The sequence below is a fragment of the Larus michahellis genome, chromosome 6 (genome assembly GCF_964199755.1).
Source record: "Larus michahellis chromosome 6, bLarMic1.1, whole genome shotgun sequence".
Classification (NCBI taxonomy): Eukaryota; Metazoa; Chordata; class Aves; order Charadriiformes; family Laridae; genus Larus; species Larus michahellis.
The window spans coordinates 16911050-16934957 of NC_133901.1; the positions used below are offsets into that span (position 1 = coordinate 16911050).

At 40.0% G+C, this 23908-nt stretch overlaps 1 protein-coding gene across 3 annotated transcripts; it reads left to right on the top strand.

The window, feature by feature from the left end:
• Positions 1-303: 303 nt before the first annotated feature.
• On the top strand, positions 304-22207 carry FAM168B (family with sequence similarity 168 member B). 3 transcript variants are annotated; one of them, XM_074592025.1, is made up of 7 exons: positions 304-551; positions 7355-7435; positions 11069-11152; positions 15208-15350; positions 16305-16482; positions 17725-17854; positions 19195-22207. In XM_074592025.1, exons 2-6 carry the CDS (start codon positions 7366-7368, stop codon positions 17835-17837), a joined length of 588 nt encoding a protein of 195 aa, XP_074448126.1. In that variant the 5' UTR covers positions 304-551; positions 7355-7365; the 3' UTR covers positions 17838-17854; positions 19195-22207. The 3 variants fall into 3 exon arrangements, with proteins under 3 accessions (XP_074448126.1, XP_074448127.1, XP_074448128.1); XM_074592026.1 differs by lacking the exon at positions 19195-22207 and having other exon boundaries at positions 17725-18151; XM_074592027.1 differs by lacking the exons at positions 304-551; positions 7355-7435; positions 19195-22207 and adding an exon at positions 7888-8047 and having other exon boundaries at positions 17725-18151.
• The last annotated feature ends 1701 nt before the right edge of the window (positions 22208-23908 follow it).

Genomic DNA, 23908 nt, shown 5'->3' on the forward strand with positions numbered 1-23908 from the left:
TCGCTGAGCGGTGCTGTATAGCCCGGCTCTCCTTTTCCTCACGGGTTTCACCTCAGACTGATCTCCAATTTTTCCCTGCCGCCGCCCACCCGTCTCCCGTCGGGGCTCAGCCCTGCACCCCGCTGCCAACCGGCCCGGCACAGCCCGCCCCGCCACTGCTCAGCCCCGGCCCCGCGGCCGGGCGCCGGTACGCCCCAGGCACCGCCACCCGGTAATGGCGGCGGCGGGGGGGGCGGCCCGCGGGCGCTTCCGCCCACGTGACGGCGGCTTCCGCCCTCTCGCCTAGGTGCGCGCGCCCCCTCCCCCGCGGAAGTGACGTAGGGCGCTGGGTCGGTGCGCAGTTGTTCGGTGCGGCCGGGCGCGGAGGAGTCGGAGTCGACCGGCGGCCACTGCCCCCCCCCCCCGCCCCGCGCAGACAGCGCCGCCTGGCCCCGCCCGCCGCTCCGCCCCGCCGCCGCCTCCCCCCGCACCCGCGTACCGACGGGCGCACGCACCCGGGCAGCGAGACAGCCAGCGACGGCCGGGCCGCCACCACGAAGCGCCGCAGCCCGGTGAGTGTGAGGCGCCCAGGCCCGCCGCGACGGCGGGTGGCGCCGGCTTCCGGAGCTGCTCCTTCCCCCCCCTCTCCCCGCCGCGCCGGGCCGGGCCCGTTATGCAAGGGAGCCCGGGCCCGGCGCCTCCGGCGCGGCCTGCGCCGCCGGCTTCCCGGGCGGGCCGTGCCGCTTGGCGGCTCACCCGGAGCTGTCCCGGCGACCTGTTCTCCGGCGGCGGGGTGGGCCCGGGTCCCGGCGCAGGGGCGGGGGGCGGGTCCCAGCGGCGGCGCGGGCAGCGCAGCGGGCGATGCCGGGGAGAGCGCTGCCGGCCGGCGGGCAGCTGCGCACCGCTCTCCGCCAGGCGGGGCCGCCAGTAACCTTCAGCGGCGCTCGGGGGCCGGGAGGGCTCTCGGTAACAGGTGTCTGCAGCGGCCTTGGCACGGCGGGAGGTGGTGGGCCCGCGGAGCAGGGAGCCGGTCACCGGCCGCCCCGAGGCACCGGGGTGGGCAGGGCCTGCGGCCGCCCCGGGACTCATCCCCTTCTGCTTTCCGGCGCTGCCGGCAACTCAGGTTACCTCTGCGCAGTCGGTTGGTTTTGAATGCGTGGGGCGTCTTGAATATTGGTTTGTTGCTGAAGATTGTCCCGTTGGTAACTTCATAAAAATTCGGTATAGTGTCACGAGGGGCTCAGTCGGCTGGATTTGCAAATAAACAGTGCCAGTAAGCTTCAGCTGCGTGTGAAAGGCTGTGCGTGGTTTGCACGTTGTATCTGCCCTGTTACCTGTGTATCTGTGAGCTGGAGGAAGGAACAACGTTGTAGTTGTCTGTAGCTTCTAGGAAGAGTTGTGAGGCAAAACCAAAAAAGGCCTGGTGCAAACTGCGCTTCCAGGGCTCTTCTAGAACTTTTGGAACCAAACTGTAAACACTGGCCAAATGATGAAATCTGTGCTCTGAGAAACGTAAGAAGTTAAGTTTTAAGTAAGGGGTGGTATACAGCTCTCAGCATGAGAAGAGCTGGATTTAATGTGTTCTTCAATGTTCAGTAGTAGAGTACATGTTACCTAATTTGACTAGACTTTCTGTCTGCTCTAATGTGATTTTACTGTAAGATGTATAATTGTTAGTGTCATAAAACTTCCATGCTTGTACAACGCATGCTTCCCAACCTGTACTTTTTGTGGTAGTAATTACATGCTTTAACTTTCAGGTTAAAAAGTAGGAGGAATTAAGAGGCTTTTGGAGATTCTATCTCAATTTGGAACTTGTGACAGTTTCATCTTATTTCAGAAATGAACATGGAGTAAACTGAGAATTAATTAATTGAAAAAATGCTTTGTAGGATAGAAATCTACCAAGAAGTAGAGCTTCAGGTTTTAACCAAAAAGTTGTGAATAAGATTCCTTCATGTAGTTTTATTCTTCCAATTTGATTTTTTTCCCCCCTGTTTTCATCGTTGATTAACTTCTCCTAAATTGGGCAATAGATAGGCTTCCAAGACTCATACCATGAGGAACAGATGATTTTGCGGCACTACTCCGCTTTTTTGAAATGAGAATATGCACGATCTCAAAATTATGCAAGAGATGCAAGGATTTGAGCTGACAATTTTTATCCCCTTGTGCAGTGGCAACAACAGAAATTGTAGGCTTCAAGAAACGCTGGGCTATTTGCTTAATCTAGCCATAGGTAGTGCGGTTTTTGAAGAAAAAAGGTTTTGATAATGTTCTGTGTTTTTTTTGAAGAATAGAACAATGCCACTAATGAACAAATGAAGTTAGTTCACGAGCAGGATCTTAGTATGACATTTTTGATATAAGTTTTATTTTTGTGAATGACATATAGAACTAATTCTAAGTCTTGAATATATAACCAGATTCTCTGTCATACAAGTAGTATGGGTGTTAATGTATGTATAGTTAAAATCTGTTATTCAACAAAAAAAACCCAATATAACAACAAACCACTAGTAGAATAGGCTTACAGATGAGAACTGTATTCATTAGAAAGGATTAAAAAGTCTAAACGACTCTATTCCTTTGTAGTCTTACAGAAATAATTGTGTGCACGCAAAACATAGAATGGTGATTGCAGGTGTCTCATTCTTTCTATTTTATGACAAGAACATCGAGCAGGGGAGGAAGACTTGCATGTGAATGGTGTTTCCATCCTTGTATTTTGCCTTATGCAAGAACTTTGGGCCAAGTTGTTAACTGTCCTTTTCCAGGCTGTGGTTCTGCAGCCTCAGTCTGTACTGCCACTATCCAGTCCTCCTCCCTTCCTTGCATTGGAACTGGTGTTGTCTTTGCCATTTTGGTGATGGGTGTCAGCTCTCTCAAGCTGGTAGGAAGAAAACATAGGAACCCCCTGCCCAAGAAACTCCAGCAAACCCCTGAATTCTGCCATCTAACTTAGGTGTTGTAACTTACCGAGGGGTTAGAGTGCCAGTGCTGTCCCAGCGCAGGGAGTGGGGTTGATTGCCAGAAGTGTGGCAGTTCTGTGTAAGCGTTGATTCCAGCTGGCTTCAGTCATGGACTCCCAGAAACCCAGCCCCTGTTTTGAACAGGGGTAATGCTTCCTGGTAAAATTCAGTGACCTTTCCTGAGGTCTTGGGTGAATGGAAGAAATGAAGCACACACTACCTGCAAATACCAATGCAGCGTGGGAAGTGTTGTTTTAGACTTTATGAAGTCTTGAATGCCTGCTGATATGAGCCCTCCTTTTTTAAACTAATTGTGACAAAAGAGCCTGTTACTTGGCCTAGGATTTTCATCAAAGGGCCTGTTTTGGTGGCTAAAGTTTTAACAGAACATAATGCAACTGAGACTTTAATCCTTGTCAGTTATTTGAAGAGCAGGAGTGTCCTGAACTACTTTGTTTGTAACTTAGCAGTGGAAGGGACTCTTTTTACGTTACAAACTACCAGACTTTAAGAAATTGCATTTTACTTCTGTTAAGCTTTGACTGGAAATCCAATGGGTAAAATGTAGAACACTACTAAGATGATAATTAACATTGCTGAAGTATATAAGTGGAAACTGGGTCATTTATACAGCATTTTAAAAACATTCCAGGATGGATAGATATATGTTAAATACTGTAATGACTTAAAGTGAATCTGCTTAAGTTCCAAGAATGAAAACGTTAGTGGACCACAACAGTATGCTTTAGACAAGGTACTTGTTTAAGAGAGATTCTTCCCCAACTCTTGTGATAGACTTGTCATAAAAAGAGCACAAAGTGGCACTCAGTAGATACTGTTCTGATAGTGTTTCTGCACAACTCTGAAAATATATTATGGTAATATATCTGTTACAAAGGAATGTGCAGTTTGGTTTACGGTATTTGCATTGATCTGTGGTTTTTTGCATGTATCTCTGTAAAATGATTTTTAAAAGCAGAATTTCCTAGAAACATGCTCATTCTGAGTGTAGCAGGAAAAGCTATGTGCAAAAGCGTATCTAATTCGGAGTGGTAGAGCTTCAGTATTAGCAGCAGTTGGCCTTTGTGCTCAGCTTCCTGAAACATGGGTTTAAGAGAAGGATGATTATCCTGGTATCTGTCCCAAGATGAGATTTAACAGGCTTGATCAAAACTGAGTTTGATTGTTTGGCTTCGGCAAGAACGGAAAGTGAAGCATTCACGCTTCCCAAGCATGCTTGCATAGTCTTTAATTGCAGCATCTTTAATAAGTATGATTACCTTCATTTCAGCTGAAAGAATTAGTTGGCTGTAATTTATATACAGTTGACTCTCTGCAATTTATATACAGATGATGCACAGTAGACACTTATTTGCATATACATTAACATGAGAATGCTTTGGAGGGGATGCCAACAAAAAGGTTGAAAGCCACGATTCTTTGGGTTCACTTTATACTTGCTTCCCTGGCATTTGATGTGGACTTTGAGCGTTACAGGGAAGTGGACTGCAAGGTTCCATATTTCAATACAACAGATGCCCTTCCAAGTAAAATTATGGTAAGAGCGGGATGATTGCAACCACTGGGTAATACTGTATAATTATACTTACACATGTTGGGTCCTTCAGAGAAGGCCTGAAAATAATTATTTTTAATTAGAAGTCATCTGAAGTTTTGTCTGCGTTAGAAAAACCGTAAGCAGCTTTTGTATAAGCTGGTGTATCTGTACTTGTATTTCAGTGGTGAAAGCAGAAGTGGTGAGAGTACGTACCTGTTCAGCCAAAGTTGAATTAGTGTGTGTTTGTGTGTACATGCACAAATTTTGAAGTACGGATGCATTTGAAGTGGAAGTTGACATTGTTTCCAGTACGAGGCAGCTCGTAGGCTCCCAGTGCCATGGTTTTTTTCCCCCTTGCTTAAGTGGAATTCCTTTCTCTTAATCTGCGCTTCCTTTGAGATTGTCTGGTGAGTTGTCTGACCTTTTCTATTCATTTTCTGTACCTTTTCAGCTTTGTATGGCTTCTAAGTCATCCCCCCAGAATGTGTGTCACTGTGTTCTTCTGCAGTCATTGACTACTAATATTTCTAAAAACTGGTGGGGTTTTTTATTGTATTTTACCCAAATATTCACGGAATGCTCCTGCGGGTTTTCTAGGCCTCTTCACGTTGCCATTCAGAATGGGTTACAGGGTCTTCTTTCCTCCTAGTTGCTGTAGAGACTGCAAGGAGGAGCAACATACTTGTAGGAATATGGGGGTGTGGGAGATATTTGTTTGTATTTGAGCGGAAGGGTATGGCCACCTCCGTAAAGACTTTTACCTCGCAACTCAGAAATGCTGAGACTGAGGTGAAGCTTGAACCTCTTATGGGTGTTTGTAAATTTAGAGACAAAACGTGACAAAATTAACATTGAAAGAGGAGCAGAGAAGGAAATGCAGGGAGATAGTAAGGGAACAGACTGAAAGTTTTCAAAAATGAGAGTCATTATTTAGAAAAGAGGATACACAGAAGAAAGTATGGGGGGAAAAGTAACTGTCTAGCTACAATAAAGTATTAGTCCAGCAAAATATGCCTCTTGGTTGTGGCACAGCAGAGTTAATGCTAGTAAAACTCCATGGGGCTTCAGTGGAACGTAATGCTCTATACTTGAAGACAGCTGATTTGCTGCAGAACATTTCCAAAGAGATTTTTGTCAAACTGCTTTTTTGATTTTGGTCAGGTGATTAAAACATGCTGTTCTGGGGAACTCTCTTCATACTAAGCAATGTAAATGGCAGGTTGGTTCTTTTTTGACTCATTGCTAATGGATTCCGTTGTCTTGATATGTAATCAAGTATGAAGCTGGAAAAAATCATGCTATTTAAGTTTATATTATTGCTAAGTGTGTGTGAGAGAAAGTCCAAGAAACTGATGAATCTTGTAACTGTCTTACATCAAGTTTGAGTGTTTTATGAACCTGATGATAGACTTTCTGACAGCATTTGCTTTCTGATTTCCTAATTTTGTGTTTCTTTTACTTCTGTTGTGTACTACGAGTTGCTAAAACTCTTGGCGCAGAGCTGGTTTTAGTGTTACTTTAAAAAGCAAACTACTTACACTTTATACAGTCACTTAACGTTGGTTTATCAGTGCAGCTATACTGACAAACTTAGCTCTGATTCCTGCCATAACCTATTCTGTAAGTAAAGTAGTTCATGTGCAATCATCGCTCTTTCTTGCTTCATAGACTTTATTTACAAAATTCTGTTAAATTGTGTTAAACTGCTTAACATACTGTTCATTTAAGTAAGACAGCATCTCAAGATGTAGAAGAGGAAGTGACTCAAGTATCAGATACTATGAGTTAATAAGAAAGTCTGCTTTCATAGTGTGCTATGCTGTCTTGGTGTCAGAGATTATTTGTAGGAAAAGAAGTGGTAAATCTGTAAATATGCAGAAAATCAGATGATTGATGATATTGTGGTTAAAATATGGGGATTTTTTTTCTAAAATATAAGATAAGTTGTGAACAGTACTCTTACAAGAGGTACGTGGTAGGTTTGCTTGTGAGCTGTGCTGCAGTGACTTATATTTCTGGTATATAGACATACTAGGAAAATTTAAGAAGCATCTTCAATGCCATTTTATTTTCCTTGGTGTTTACGTACAAGATCCTATGTAAAACTGGGGATTTGGTTTTATTCCTGCCAGTGGTGCTAGCTATAGGTGCCTTTTTGGTGTGTGAGTACATAATTCAGAAATGACCAGACACAACTGTTAGCTTCTCATAGGCTCTGAAGAACTTAGCAGCAAGTAAACAAATAAATAAATGAGAGCTACCTGTCTAATACAGACAGTCTTTTGCCACTTACTTCTGTAATACTTGGGCTATTGATGGGGGATGAATTTAGTGCTGGTAGAGGACTGGAATCCCACTCTGGAAATGCCAGTAGTAATAGGCAGTATGTATTTGCATCCCTTGGCTAGATGCTTCAAGAAAGAAATGGGAAGAAATCAAGATTGGTATATGGTAGATGGGTAAGTGATTGATAGGTGACATGGGGGGAGAAGTCCAACGCACGTGAACTCCTGCAGTGGGTTATGGATTTCCATGCCATGGGGGAGCTCTCAGGGATGGAACTATTTTGAAGGCAGGCTTTGCAACAGGGAATGTTTCATTCCGGACACATTCTGTAGCCGACTGAGGGTTGTGATGCTTTAAAACTTCTGCAGTGACTCTCCCTTGCTCGTAGCTACAGTTTTAATGTTGATGAATAGTGGAATTGCTGCTTTTTCTTCTGTTACTTTTCCTTCTGATAGGCTTTCCCTCGTTTCCAGTTCCATTTTAGTTGATGAGATTCCAAGCTTTCCCTATACTTGAGTAAATACTTTTTTTTTTGTTTTGTTTTCTTCCCCTGATTCAGTTACTGAAACCATGAATCCTGTGTATAGCCCTGGATCTTCTGGGGTTCCCTATGCAAATGCCAAAGGAATTGGTTATCCAGGTAAGTAACACCTTTCTTTTTTTTTTAATGCATTTTTGTTACACCGGTCTCTGTAATCAAGAAGAAATACTCACTTACCAATGGTTTCATGTATGGTAATCTGTTTTGGTATTTTTGTGAGGTTTTCTTAAATTCAAAAAGTGACATTTCAAGAGTCATGTTAGTTGTTCTATTATATTTCTAACTTCAGTATCTCTTCCGAAGCAGCTTATTCTAGGAGCTCTAATAATTACACCCTGCAAGAAGAGGAGTCAGTCTGTTTCTGCTGCTAGTTGGCTGGTGCTGTTAACCTTTCTATCTTGTAATTCTTGTTCATGCTGTCTGTTTTATGACTGCCTGAAGCATAGCATGAAACATGGGACCAAGAACATGGCCAAAAATGTTTTTAAAACAGAAATTATATGTATTTCTTGCTTCCTCTGCTTCTCATTTGACTTCAGTTTTCTCACCAGGGTTTTTTTCCCCTCATCTCCTAATGCGTGTGTGAGCAGGCTTGATTTCTGATCTTCCCATAGTTCAGAATGACCCAATGATAAGGAAACGATAAGATTTGGACAGAACTTTCCGGGAAAGCCAAAGAGAAGGGCTGTGTGCTTCTGAGACACATTTCATGTATGTCTTGATGCAGTCTTTTTTTTCTGCTATCTGCAGGGTAAGGGAATTAATTCTATCCTGGGAGAGGCTGGAGGGTCTTTCAGCTCAGATGTTATGTATTGTAGCCAATTAAACTTTTGTAGCTTTTACGGGGAGGCTATTTTATGATTTAGTTGGTGTTTGTGTTGGGAACTAGAAATCATTCTGCGCCATTACTGTTTACATTCTTTGTAGCTGTACTATATTTTTCTACGGGTATTTACCATTTTTAAATTTGTTTTTCAGCTTAGGTAGTGTACTGGAGTTCCTCCTTTCCTGTTCCACTCTTCTCTGTTCCTTGTTCTAAATACTGCTGCATAAATGAATTTTCTTCACTGTTGACTTGATTGTCTCAAAAACCTTTTAACTTTTATTTTTGCTTTTCAGCTACTTTTATTTTTTTCCTCAAACTAGTGTACCTTTCTTGATTTCCACAGTATTTGTAAGGGGAAAACAAAAATATGTTGCAATGTTTTTAAGTCTATTGAGTGACTGAAATGGTGCAGTAATAAATTGTAAAGCTGATGCTGTGTAACCATAAGTCCCGCGGGATGGTTTTATTGCCTGTAACTGTCTTAGTTGTATGGATGACAGCAATTTTATAATAAGGCAAGCAGCAGTGGTTTACTAATTAGTATCAGTTACAATTATTGCTACATTTGTAATAGATTACTTTTCCAAGGCTTTCTTTTGCTTTAGATAAAGATGGTTAGGAATTATTTAAATATAACTTTATATTTATACCTCTGTTCATTTTCTAAACACAGATTTATATTCACCAGGGTTTCATTTGTACTTACAACCATTTAAACATTGCACTGAAGTTCTTGTTTACACTGACCTAAGTGGTACCTTAATTAATTAGGAAGATATGTTTTGTAGATTCATAAATAGCAGTTTAAACAACATTGCAACTTCTAATCTTTTATTCTGCTGTTAAACATATTAGACTACATTTTGAATTACGTAAGTGCTGTGTATTTGCCAGTCTTCACTTCATTGTAAATTAATCTAACTAAAATATATGTAATTGAAGTAGAATTGTTACAGAAGTGTCATGCCACAAAGTGGTCACTCAAAATTCTTCCTTACAGCAGTCAGTCAGTTTATGCAACTGTGACCCCAAAATTCAATTTAATCAATGAGATCTTGTGTTGCACTCTTACAGATAGTTTGCTGAGCTGCCTGGTTCAGGCTTAAAGGTTGTGGGATAAATGCAAAACATGTTCTCTAAAATGAAAAGCAGTCTTGCATTTTAGGATTTTATTTAAAAAAAACCCCAAACTGTTGCATGACTAAATCTCCCTTCTTTGCCTCTCCTAATTTAAAAGCAAGAGATTCTCAATTCAGAATCATTGAATTTACTGGGTTGCATGGTAATAGAAAGTAATGAATCTATCGCTAGGTGGAATGTGTTATTTAAAGGCACTGTGTTTCTAAAGCTGTTGCATATTTAATAGCTGTTTATATTATACTACATCTATTTGAGGGTTTGGATGGGTTTATAGTAGCAAGGAACCAATATTCAAATGTTCTCCCATGGATGAGAGTTCTGTGTAGAAGTTAACTGCTGCTTGTTGTAGTTACATTTTTAAACAAAGAGCTTGTTTCTTGAGCAGCCCGGAGTCCTCTACTGTGGAGCTAAACCTGGGAAGAAAGAAGAGAGGACTGAAAATGTACACAACAGAAATAATGTTGCAGATGTGTAGTTGGTTTGAGTAAGGTGTAAAGCTCTACTAAAGCTTTTCACTAGCAGCTTGTGAATTTGAAAACTTAAGAGCTATTTATACTCTGAAAAGTTGTTATGAATTGGATAAGTTATTTTTACCTTTGATTTTTAAGCCTAATGCTTTTCTTAGTATTATCCATGCTGACCACCTAATAGTAGTGCCAAGTGTCTGTCACCTGATATCTTTACAGAGTGCTTTACAAAACGAGGTTAGCATATATAGTCCTGAGCTAAGGAATTCTTTTTTATCAGGAGTAATTGCTAAGGACTCTGGGATTTATAGCAAAACAGAAACTTTTTCAAATTTGAATAGCAGTTTAAAACTAGCAGCTTTAGGGCTGATAGTGAATATGCAAATAGTAATTGCCTTTTATCTGGAGCAGTTGAAATCTTTATATGTTGATAACAAAATATGGTAGGAACTCTGTAAATACAGATGTTACTCAGTTGTACACTTTGAAATAATGTAAATAAGTTCCTGGAAAGATTAAAAGCTATAATTAATTCAGAAATTTCACTTATTACAATCTAAATAAACTTTTTATCTTTCAAGTAACTGTAGCTTTTTCTAATGCTGTTTTTCGCCTTATGTTGGAGGACAGTATAGTGCAATGTTAGTTCAGCCATAGTGGTTCTCGTATTCTGGTATGGAATTCTTTTACCTATGGTTTTGCTGATACCTCAGTGAATCACTTGTTACTGTTGACTGTCATAGTATGTGCCTGAAACTGGTGAGCTTCTTTGATAACTGAGTGTAATAACAAGTCTGTATCAAATGCAACAAGCATTTTTGGACTACCTAAGGCTGCTTTGTACTCTCTACTTGGGATATCTCTGATCTGGAGTGTCAGAGTCACTCTGAATTCTGGGGATCTAGGGATTAATTTCTGTGAAAAAGTCTCTTTTCTTCAGATAAATATTTTACATACATTGGGTCTTAACTTGAGGCAGGGGGAGGAGGGTTGGATAGTTGCATAAGACTTTGCTGTCCAACCGACTGAAGAGTTACTTGGCCAACTTCGAGATCTACTGAAGCAGGGATATAAGGGAGAACGGCACTTGTGACTCCTTAGCTGTTCCCTTCATCTAGTGTTCAGCTTCGGTTGGCTTGGGAGAAGAGGAGCCTGGTGTTTTAGTTGAGGAGGTGTGATTGAAGGCTATCTTTCAGCTTATCTCAATTAAAAGATATACAGCGAGAACCTTTGAGAGTGAAGTCTGGTTAGACTGAGCAGTCAGTCTAGAAAATAACTTTGACATGTTCTTTCTTTTAGCTGGCTTCCCAATGGGCTATGCAGCGGCTGCTCCTGCCTATTCCCCTAATATGTATCCTGGAGCAAATCCTACCTTCCAAACAGGTACGTGTAGTAGGTATATCAAAGCAGTAACTGAAGTTTGGAAGCTGTTAGAACCAAGAATGAGGAAAAGCTTGTAGGGGCTTACAATAACACTTATACTTTGGGATAAGTTTTACATTACTTTGAATATGACTCATAAGGAATCATCTGATAAATTGAGTATAATCTTGTCTTAAGTCATACTGCTTTCACCTTCACAGAAGGTAGAAGATGAGTTTTTAGCTGTTGTTTCTATATTTCAGGCTGGTGTTTGAGGATTGCATTGCATTTCCCTTCGCTGCTTCCTTCATGATTCTCCTTGCTTTGCAGCCTACTGGTTGTTTCCAGATTCCTGTTTTTGATTCTGTTGTCTTCAAAATTCTTTTTTTTCATCCTTTTCTTAAATCGTATCTTTCTGAGTTCAGCTTGCTGCCGCCTTTCAGCCCTTAAAATTATCTTGCACAAACTAATTGTCTGGAAATGCTGGGTAAAACTGTTTTGTCCACAGTGGATACTGGAAGAGGATTTAGGTAACTGCACTTGAATGCTTGTCATTTAAGAGAAGGGGAACGTGGTGAGCCTAGGAAAATGAGATGGAAAACCAGACACAACAGAAACCAAATCACTTGCCTAAGTTCTTTTCATGTAGTTCTGCTTTCACTAATAGAAGATGGTTTTGATGTGCTAATGCTTGAAACAAAACAGAAACTGGTCTCATTTAATTTCCACTTAAACCAGGAACATACATCTGATAGAACAGTATTCTCCCTGTGGTTATTTTGCATGCCAAGGAATTCCTTACATTGCTTTGTTAATGTAGACTTGGGCCATCTTCAGGAGCTCTTTAACTTGCTGGTATTACGCCAGTTTTTCAGGGATACATGTGGCACATAACCAATTTTGTCCCTGAGTGCCCTTGTGTAACTTTCAGGGTGAGGAAAGGATGCTGCTTGAAATTAGGAAGCTCACGGTGTGGCAACTTGCTTGCAGTATTGAATTTCAGTGCTGAAGTTTGTAACGCATGGCATTTCATTAACTACCAGGAGACTCTTAAAGGGTGTGGCAGCAATAACCGAGGCAAGAGAAAGTCATCTAAAATGTTTGCCTGCGGAACCTGTTAAAATGTGTAGCTGTGTAGCTGTCCCTGGAACTGTGAAGTATTCTAGTTGGTGCAACCTGTGACTCTGTGCAGTTTGCTGCTTAGAGGCATAGCAAGTGCAGAACTGATTTTGGCATGTCTTCAGTCTTGAATTTAAGTCATGGAAAGGGATGGATATTACAAGTTACAGTAATTTAAAAAAAAAAAAAATCTATCCTTTGGATAGGGTATTGCCTCCGTGCAGGTGTCATGTCTAGGGGTACCAGCTTGCATTTGCACTGGATTGCTTAAGAACTTCTTTGAGAGCAGTTCCCGTCAGGGTGTAGCTCTCAGCATGGGAATCAAAATCATGTGTGGGCTTTTATTATCGGCTTGTATTACTTACTGATAGGCTGTCCAGTTCCATGGTTGAGATTGCCTTAGTGATTTGTCTCTGCCTTCTGTAGTTTGTTGTACGTATCACGAAGGTTCCTGCTGCTGTGCTGAGGAGTAGCTGTAGTTTTTGATTCTAGGATCAAATAACTGAAAGGTAGTTCCAGTTTTACTACTGGTTGCAGTTTGCAGATCCTACTGCAGGAAGGTGAAGATAAGCTGCATGTGATCAATTTACCAAATCACAAGACTGATGTAAGAAATTTTTCACTTTTGTGTGAAAAAGGAGTAAAGAGGTATAGAAGTTGTATACCATCTTTGAATGTCCTTATTTTTTTTTAAAGCTAGAACTATTAGAGTCTTCATTGCTGTTGAATAGAAAATAAGCTTTTATTTCAGAACTAAGAATAGCTTTAATTTTTAGCTACTCTTTAAGCTATGAACTAAAGTTCAAAATGTCCATATTTTCTAATTTGGGCAGATAACAATTTGAAGTACTTTGTCCTAACAGCTGCGATTTTTTTTTTTAACTTTTCTGATGTAACTGTTTGTTTTTAGAAACAAAGCTTTTGTAAATTCATATCACGCAGCAGTATTTGAACATGCCATGGCACTGCTATTGAAAAAGGGTACCTTTTTACAGGTAGCTTTCTTAAATTTCTGTGGTTTTGAATAGCCATGTGGTTTACTTTTAAGGTCTTTGCTCCCTGTAAGGGAGAAAAAAATTAAGTGGGAAGGCAGAGTACTTCTTGTACAGATGTACCGCTTTGCAAGAATGAAAGTTAAATTGCCTGTACAGCTGTATTAGTGGGATTTTAGAATGAGAGTGGGCTTGACTGAGGACATAGTGGTCGTTCAGTAGTGGTGCTTCATGATCGGCGTTTGTAGCGGAGTTTTTCAACACAAATATCTCTCCATAGTAGTTACTTCCTCAGCATGCTCTATTCATTAGGATCTCTAAAAACAAAAGTTCAGAATAAGTGCTGTGCTAGCTTTCTTTAGTGTCTCTAAAGGTGATAAATTCTATTCTAAAAAAAAAAACAAACCACACAAAGTAAACCTATTTCTTTGTTAACGTAACAATTTTTAGTTTGAAGGGTGGCATGAAATTGGAAAGGAACTCAGACTTCTGCAAAAAGAATGAAGGTCATCTGTCATCATGCTGTCTGCATAGGCTGATTTGTCACAACACAAATACCAGTGTTCTCTCTGCTTTATGACTTCAGATCTCTTCTCTGTACTGAAGTCAGGACATTCTAGACAGTTTTTAAAGTAAACCTCATCTCTATTCTGATAGTCTCATTTTTTTTCTATAATTGCCAAGTGTTTTTTCTTCCTTGTGTTGCCCTAGTACCAGTGTGTACAATGCCAACTAAATAGAAATCGTATCTGTGGATGTTGTATCTCCTAGTGTGGTGGACCTACATAAGACCCAAGACCTTTTCAGCATAGCACAGGCTAGGGCCTTGATACTTTCTCCAGAATAGCTCACGCCTGTTGTTTACTACCCTAAATGTTATTGCTGGGGGATGCTGCTGCTAAGGTATTTCTGTTCCCACTTCGGCCATTAAGCCATAGTATAATCATGGAAGTATAGCGTGCAGCAGCAGTGGTGCCTTTCATGGATCTCTTCCATGCCTCATCAAGCCCTTGTTCTGTTATCCTGAGGCCTTGGTTGATGAGGGTTGGAGAAATTATGGAAGAACTGTCTTTAGCAGGGTCTGAATCAGCAGTTGCTACTTATCTCTGTAAAAATTGAACAGTTCCCACCATTTACAAGGCAGACTGATTTTGGGGGCTTTCTAATAGGAATGCAAAATTCTTTCTGATGGCATCTGAAGTCTTATTGTAATATATAAAAATAATTCTTAAGTGATGATTAAGGGTATGTCTATGTATGTAATACACAAAAAAGAGATTTAAAGATACTAAAGTGCCTTTGAAATCTAATTTGCACTTGCGATGAATTCTACAGTGCTTGTGTGTTTTTAAGATATGGCCTTTCGTGTTTATTTTAGCCAGTTCAGAAAATGCCAGAAAACAAATATGAATAAGTCTAAGTTGAAGTGTGTCTCTGTTCTCTGAAAAGCCATCTCGAGCTCTTTACATGATTCTAACTTTTGAATTTCTTATTCTTGTGTTGTATCATCTTCTACACAAGGTAACGTCAGGTTTGTTAACCATTACTATGTTTTGCTAGTACAATTTGGGCTGTGTTGAGAACCGGGCTGATACTAACATGTGCCAAATCCTCCTATGTAGAAATGCTGACTAATATGCCAAATCCAAGTATTTAATGATATTACTACAAAAATACAATTCAACTTTTTTTTTTCCCCTGATAGCCATAGATTTGAAAAGCAAATTGTGCAAAAACGCAGCGAACTTTTCATGCTTAGTTGACACGGTCAAGTATTCTTTTCAGACTGTTATCAGTATTAAGTAAATGGTAGAACTTATGCTTGGATATTGTGACTAGCCTACTAAGTACTCATGTGAAGATTAGAGAATTTGGAAATAAAGAAAACTATTACCTCTGACTCTAGAAAGCAGTGTACTGACACTTGTTTTTCATGTTTTTAATGCAGATTTACCTTTGTTTCAGGTTATACGCCAGGCACCCCATATAAAGTATCTTGTTCACCCACTAGTGGTGCAGTGCCACCCTATTCCTCATCGCCGAATCCTTATCAGACTGCTGTGTACCCAGTTCGAAGTGCCTACCCACAGCAGAACCCATATGCACAGGTAAATGAACAAACCCAAAAAAACTGTGTTTGGATTGCATTTTGTTCATCTTGTAATATCCGCTCAAACTCTTAACTTTACATCACATCTGTTTCTTTGTGGATGGAGAGAATTTTTAGCTGCCTCCAGAGAATACTTACTACAGTGATTTACAGAGTGCACTTTTACATTCTCTCTCTCATGACAGTTACTGTGCACTTCCTGAGTGTGTTCAGTCTTTGAAGAGACACTAGATTCAGTAGTTTTAAAAGTGTGTGCTGGATGCTATAGCTACTGCATCCTGATATCATTTTCTCAAAAATTATCATAAAGTTGCATTCCTTTTTTTTTTTTAGGAGGCCTCTGTTCTGATTCACGGAGTTGTCAAGTCTCAGAGCAGGCAAATTGTTGAAAACTACTAGAAAGCACAGAATTAAGCCACTTTAGTAAACATGATATTTTGGGGAAAAGTTGTCCCTCTTTTTGCATAGAGGAAACTCGGCTGGTGTGTATGCAGTAGTTGAAGAGAATAAGTACGTAACAAGGATTATCCAGTCTGCTTAGTGTATTTAGATGTGTTAAAAACCTTTGGTTCCTTAACTAAAAGCAGCTGAATAAAAAGCTGTGAAAGAATGAGAGAAGTTTTGTCATGGATTAATATATAAAAAGATCTGAAATGAAGGGAAGGAATGACAAATGAGCCCATATTACTGGAGATGCAGTCAGCATTGGAGTTCTGCAAAGGTCCCTGCTTTTGAATGTTATCCAAAATGCCTTAAAAAGAGGCCAAATGTTAAAAAGTTTGCCAGTGAAATGCAATTGGAATAGTTGAAATTAATGTTTTGGCTTCTGCTCTGTAAATACATTGCATCTTTAGGATAATACTTTTTTATGATACATTTGTGAAAGAAGACATCATTTATCTTCCCCACCAGATAAACTATAATTATTTAATTTCCTTTTTCTCTCTAACAGCAAGGCACTTACTACACACAGCCTTTATATGCAGCACCACCCCACGTAATTCACCACACCACAGTTGTGCAGCCTAACGGCATGCCAGCAACGATGTATCCTGCTCCGATTCCGCCACCAAGAGGAAACGGTGTGACTATGGGGATGGTGGCTGGGACTACTATGGCAATGTCAGCAGGTATATGAGCTCGGAACCCTTGTGTTTTCTTGATGAAGTTTTCCTTTCAGGTCGAGACAGAACACAGCTGAATTACAAAAATGTGGTGCCAGAGCTGTGCCTTGGGTCCAGCTGGATCAGGTTTCATACTTGTTCAGTGATATTTTGATCATCTCTAAGGATGGAGATATCAAATCCTCTTTTCAGATATTAGTGTTATGGTAGAATAGTTCTTCTGTATATCCGTATGGAATTCCACTTACTCTTGCATCCTTTGCTTATCAGTGTCAAAGAGTCTGGCTTCTCATACATTTCTCTATGCCTAGCTGAAAACAGCAGCCTCTTCAGGCTGAGGAAAATGCGGTGTTCTCAACCCACCCTCATATTGCTGACCTTCTCTGTATGTCGAGATACAACATTTTATGTGTTTGCACTGCCTGCAGGTCTTCTGTGCATTAGACAATGGTTAGGGATGTCTGCTTCCTAATGCCACACTCTTTAAGTGGTAGTATTTTGGAGAAAATGTTGTGTAACCATTATCTAAACTCATCTGTGAGTGTTTAGTTTACTAAAGGCATGTCATTCTTTGTTACTCAGTGGGCGTAGAAGAAATGTTCACGTTCACTCAAAGGATGCTCAATTCAGTAATCTAAAAAACAAGAGCCATGAGCTTGTTTTCAGATTCTGGTTTTTATCTTGTCAGATTTATAATTTAATCCGAGGAATCTCAAAACTAGAGAACTTGGTATCACAAACTGAGCTAACAGTGGAGTTTCGTATGTGGGCGAGTTATCCCAGTGTTTGTTACTGTTCTTACAAAGCACTCTAGACCTTGCTGTCTCGGCCTGTTTGTTTCTGAAGTCTGTAAAAACCTATCTGGAATAGTGCAAACAAGAACTAATTTATTCTGATTTATCAGTCAAGTTATCTCTACCATCTGATATTCTTATGGCATGTAATGCCTGCTGTGGGAAAAAGTTTTGCAATGAATAATGCTTATGTTGCAGGGTTTCTGCTAGAGCTATTTTTGAGTAAGGAGTATCTTTGTGTGCATTGTACTAAACATCAAAATGATCCTCTTGCATAAATGTTTGAAGGAAGATTGGGGCTGGAGAGCAAAACGATGCTAGTAATTTTAAATCGGAAGATAAGCAAGCTGTAATAGTGCTTGTTTGGTTTTTTTTTTTAAATTAACTTTTTTGTCCTTTTCTTTTTCTGTACTACAGTTTGTGCTTACTGAAAAAAATGTTCTCTTCGTCCTAGGTACTTTGTTGACAACTCATTCCCCAACTCCAGTAGCCCCTCATCCAGTTACTATGCCCACATATCGGGCTCCAGGAACACCAACCTATAGTTATGTGCCCCCACAGTGGTGATCATCCTGGCAGTCAGTGTAAGTTACCCGTTTAGATTGAAAGCAATTAATCTTTCTTATAAATGACAGCATTGCAGGTTGGTTTTGGGAGATTTTTCAGAAGGTAAGCAGTCTGGAGTATTTCTATATTATTCTAATTGAGTAAGAATACACAAAAATTATTGCTTATGTAGTCGCTGTTCCCTGCAGGGAGAGAAGCCTAATCAGACTTCTTCAGTGGTCTGTATCTCCAGAAATTATGAAACATTTTCATGGTTCATGATTGTTGAATGTGAAAGAATGAGCCTTATTAAAATACATCTGTGACTAAATGTATTCAGTATTTTGGATTCATTGGTAATTGTTGAATTCATCAGTACTGTGATTCGTGAATGAAGCAATGTGTGTAACTTTGTAGTTTTACTTTTGATTGGCTGAGTATGTAGGCAAGGTGTGTGTTTTGCCTTGCACTGAGGGTGAATCCTTCTCACAAGCTGCTGAAACAAATACACAACCTTGAGTTAATTTCATATATTTGCTCTGTTTCGGGTAAGTCTCAGTTCATATTTCTTGCAGTCAGCATGGAAAGATCATTTCTAGTGTGGACCAAAATTTAGATCATGGATTTCAAGTAAAGGAGTTTTAATTTTGAAATCTGCTATAAGGTGGGATGGGTTTTGAGGGCATAATGTGTGTCAAACTGACGCAAAGCCTAATGTTTTTGGGAGCCTCACTTCTGCATAAATTGAGAACAGCTTAATTTGAAATAAGGACTGGTCAGTCCAACTGAACTAGAAATTTTCACTTCCAATCCATTTAGTTTATGACGAAGTTAACTTTGTTTTAAATTTCTTTGGATTTCTGTTTCAGCAGTTAGGAGAGCTCTGTGATTACAGGTGACTGTATTCCCTCTGAGTTAGTAATGCAACAGCTGTTTCTCATTTTGCTCTGATGCTCCGTATCAGTCTGCAGATATGAAATGTTTCACATACAATATTACAGCCAAGAATGTTGCATTACATGAGCATAAAAAGTGAGAGTTTTGCTGTGACTAAACTCATGACTGCTGGTAATTAAGTTTAGCATAAAATACCTTTTTAATATTGCACCTTCTACTTAAGACAAAACTCCTAGTGATGATGGACAGCTGGAATGGACGTGAGAGGAGAAAATCGCTGTAGTGAATTCTTAGCCTAGAAGCCTATAGGTTTCAGTTGACTGGATAAGTGGGAGGGTAGCATTATATACTACTCAACATCCATTGTGTGTGCGTATCAGTGTGCTGCATGCAGTGTTAAAATGTTCTGCCACGCTCAAATAGTATTTCACATAATTAAGACTATTTCCTACTTCCCCCCCCCCCCCCCGTCTTAATGTAGGTTTGAAGATGGGAGATATGCAATCAAGAAATTGAGGTTTAAAAGTTGGTGCTGAAGCCCTCATGCCTCCAACCAGGACTTTTCTTCTGAATGCTTTCAACACTTGGCTAAACACTACTAATTCCTGATCACTGAAGATTTTCCAGTGCTGCATATCTTACATCTTGGAACTCCAGCAGTTAGTCTTAAAGCAAATCCTGTTTTGTGGACTGTCTTGCAATTTTTTAGCTAATTATAATGATAAAAAGGGAGTATAAATTTATTCTGATCCATATCTAGTTGAATGCATGTTAAAACACAAAAACAAAGCTTGCTCAATCTACCTGCAGTGACTGATGCAAAAACCATCATATGCAAATCCAAAGGAACCGAAAAGTATTTTACAACTTGTATCACTAATGCACTGTTGTAATGTATGCAGGGTCTTAAAAGGTAGAATCATGAAAGTGAGTTTCTTTATAGAATACCATAATATACATTAGATAAGTGCTTCAGCCTTTTTCAGGTTGATGGAGTTGCCAGTTTAAAAGGGGCATATTTTTATTTAAGTGATGTATTCTTTTCAAATTCAACTACTCAATTGGAGTGACTGGAAAACGAGTCAGACAAGCTGTAGAAATCCCGCACACTATTAGTTTACTTCATACCTTTTCATTTTCACTATATGGATTCAGTGTTATACAGATGTTCTTAAGGATCAGAATGAAATGACAAAGGTAACGCTGTGTGTGCCAGTAACTAAAGCAAACTTCCTTGAGGCATAACTGGCTGTTAGGAATAGTAGGAGGTGACATCACCTGCGTAATGAATTGCATGTCCTGGGGAGACGTATATCCAGTGCTATCTTTCATATGATGCAAGATGTGTCAAAGTGAGACTGCCACACAGACCGATAGAAAAACACTTTCTTTTAGTTCTCAGTTCAGGAAATCCGTGCTGTTTTTCCTAAGGAATGTTGTAGTCAGTTGAAAACGTATGTGCAGTTGATCCAGCTTGCTTTCCTGAAACTTAAGAAACGCCAGGGCTTTCTACAACAAACAGGAGGAGTTCAGCTGCATGTTATTCTGAGGAAAGCTTGTGTGCCTGATGAGTATGTTAAAGGGGAACAAATCATTTTAACACAATTTCCTTATTATTAGCTACTTGCAGTATGGACTATGGGTATGCTGTAGTAGGGCTGCCAGAATATAAAGGTTTCAAATAGCTGTTCTCTTTTTTTTTTTCCTGAAAATATTTGTAATTGAAGTAGGAGCCATTTGTTGGTTACAGCATTTTGATGTGTTTTCTTAGTATTTTCTTCTTTTACTTCCTGAATTGCACTTGGAAGCACATAAAATAGGACTGACTGCAGATTAGCATTTCATTGCAATGAGTCACTTCTGATATTCTTTCTTGCAACTTCAATTTTTAAGAAGTACCTCAAAGCAAATGCTGTAGGGATAAAGGGCTAGCCTTAGAACCCATTTGTATACCAAAATTGTTACAGGAGAGATTTTAAATTTTTAAATTTGAATATTGCACATAAAATCAAGGTTTTTCTTAAACCTGCTTGACTTAACGATTCCAGAAAGATGCAACTTTCTTTTTTTTGGATACATTCTGCCTGCAATAAATTATGCAGTAAATGGTTATAAAATGTTGTTCCCTTTTAAGCGTTTACACAGAGGTATATCAGGCTGTATTGTTCTTGTAGGTTTATTTCCATTCAGAAGTAAATTTTTTTTAAGTTGTGTATCTAGTTACGCGTTGTTTTGGGGTGTTCTGCTCCTATACAGATTTGGCAGCTACTTCAGGGTAGCATCAGTGCTGATTTAATGCTGCCGTTCCAGTACTCTGCCCTGCTGGGAGGCTTATGTACCTTCATAACCCCTTGGTGGTTAGAGCCTTCAGTAACTTTGTTTTTTTACAGTAAGCACTCTACATATTTTGTACTTCCTTTTATTTTTATTTTGGTTTAATAAACTTTAGGTTTATTTTGCATGAATCGTTGTCAGCAGACGGCCCCCTTATTTCTAATGCCTTGAACATAACTATGTTGGAATAAGTACTTTAAACCTTACTCATGAGCACTTACTGCAGCTTAGGGATTTCCATATGTTTTTATATGGAGCAGAAAATTACCCCACACAAACTTCTTTGAATCTGTACTGCTTTGTTCAAGTCTGTTTAACAATTCCATTTGTGTAGTAGATTTGCAGCTTTGATTAGTCAGGTGTGCCAGAGAGTACAGTGAACATTACTACAGGCCATTTGTCTGTTTTAGCTAGTAGAGAGTGATATTTTGTTGTCTTAGCATGATTTTAACAGAGCTGAGGAATGAAACAGTGCTATTTTGGGGAGAAGCTGTGAAGAACAAGCTCAAAGCTTTGCTGTCTCCTGTCTCATCACCCAACAAACTAAAGCTTTGAAAATCATAGGAGAGAACTTTCATGAATGCTGCAATAGGTAAATAGTTGAGGAATGAATAGAACTTCCTATATATTTGCTCTAACTTCAGATTCCTAAATGTCATCTTGGAATTGGTCTCTGTATAATATTCCATAACATTTAGGCAGTCTCACTTACTTGAGCACTTTTTATTCTAAGTTGCGTTATGGGATTCATCCACGAGGGGGAAACTGTACCTTTTTTAAAAGGTACTTACACCTTCCAGGTTCGAGCAAGTATAACCTACTGGAAGGGTGGAGCGCGTCTCCAGTAGTCGATACGGAAAGTAACCAAAAGCACAGTGCAGGGGGACGGGGGGAATATGTGTATATATAACTATCTTAATGGTATTTTGTTGCAAATAGTAGAAAGCATGGATATAAAACTGCGGCGGGGGAAACTGTACATCGTTAAAAAGGCGTTTACACAGTGAGGGTCTTATGAAACATTCTCTCCTGCTTTTTATATAACATTCCCTATTTAGAATTCCTTTATAAATAAATACGCAGTATGTGTTTGCACTAGAGCTCCTCAGCAAATGAAAAGAGCTAGTGCAGTAGAGACATTTCAGATCAAGCTTCTCTTTAAAAAAAAAAAAACCAAACAAAAAAAAGCAAACAAAAAAACCCTTTTATGGCAGCTTTATATAATTAAAAAAAAAAAGTACTACTTTAAACCTGGAACTGAAAATAACTGTTGCAGCAATAACAAAGAGAAGTCCAAGAAAGATATTTTTTTTTTAAATTCAAATTTCAGGTGTTGAGTTTAGATAAAGTATTTTTTAAAAACTGAGGTATTCCCTATGTCAGTAACAACTGATCAAAATGTCTTTTAAATGTAGCAGCAGCAAAAGAAAAATGGCTAATAATTGGCACGAAAAACGTGTAGCCCTAGTCAGTGGCGTGGTGGTTATTAATGGAACACTAGGAAGGAAAATGGAGAACCTACTACTAGATCTTGCTTTTGCTTGTTGTAACCATCTCCTGTTTGACGTTTTTAGGAGATGTGCAGGAATGCCATTCAAGAAAGCTTCTTTTTGAGTGTACTATGCAAGTTAAATGCTTAGATGCAGTGGTAGATGAAAAAATCCTTTATTTTAGTTGAAGTCCTTCCTTGTATCGCTTCATCCACTGGAAAAAAAACAACAAAACAAACAAACAAAAAAAAGCACCACCACCACCCGTAAGTACCACCGTGTCTTAGTGTTGTCTGAGCATAGTTCATGGTACAGAGCTGTATACCAGGGTACTCAGCGTTGACTACTCTTGATGGAGCGTCGTGGCTTCACTGCCGCTTGGGTAGTGAGGCCACTTAAGGTGTCTGAGCAAGAGATGGTCAGAATTGACTTGGAATCACTCCCCAGTATTATACACCATTTGTTTGGGTTTAGGACATATTTTTGCTTGAATAGGTAAGCACAGCAATCCCATACTACCACTTAACTCTGGGCTTAAACTCCTGCCAGAGAGTAATAAATACCATGTGTGTGAAACCTCCCGTCGTAGGGACGTGAGCAATGGTGATGCTTCAGCTGGCACTTGGGGGAAGAGGGTAGGATGCTGTGGTGGTTAAATGGTAATTCGCAGTTGCCCGGGCTGTGGTTTGTGCAGTAGTTGGTAGGAAGTAGGCACGGTCCATGTCCAGCCTTCTCCAGCAGGTGTCACTGGCTGACCTTCGCATGTGCAGCGGGTCCCGTTCATCCTCATGTCCAAGTGTTTGTGAACGCCTGTTCCGAAGACATAAAGTTTTAAGCTCATTCAAATCGTGCTCATTAATATCAGTGTCAGCTTTCTAATCCCGTATTTTGCCAACTCTAAGCTTCCTGCAGTGACCCTCGGATTTGAGGAGGTAGAATGCCAGTTAACAGAACAACTGCAGCAAAGTTAGGATAGTTCTGTGCATCAGGCCTCGCCAAGAATGAAGTTCATTCTGAGATCTCCTCTGAAGCAGCGAGGACTTTTTCATCAGGCTGTGCGCCCCTCTCCTTGGGGGGGCGTTGAGAGAAAATCAGGGGTGTTTCGTAGCCAGAAGAGGGGGAAGAGGAACAGTGCTTATCTGGGGACAAGGAAACCTTTTCTTGTGTGGGTTGAACATAACACTGAAACGTCTGAATTCCACGGGTAGTAAGGGTCCATTTGTGATTCAACAAAAAATAATCTAAACAACTTATGGGCTCTGAAGTTTCAACATCAAGAAAGCGAACATGATTTTTCTAAACTGTTGTGACTTTTGGGCACTTAGCAGGCAAACTGGGAAAGCTTTTTTTAGCTGGCTGCTGTACAGACTT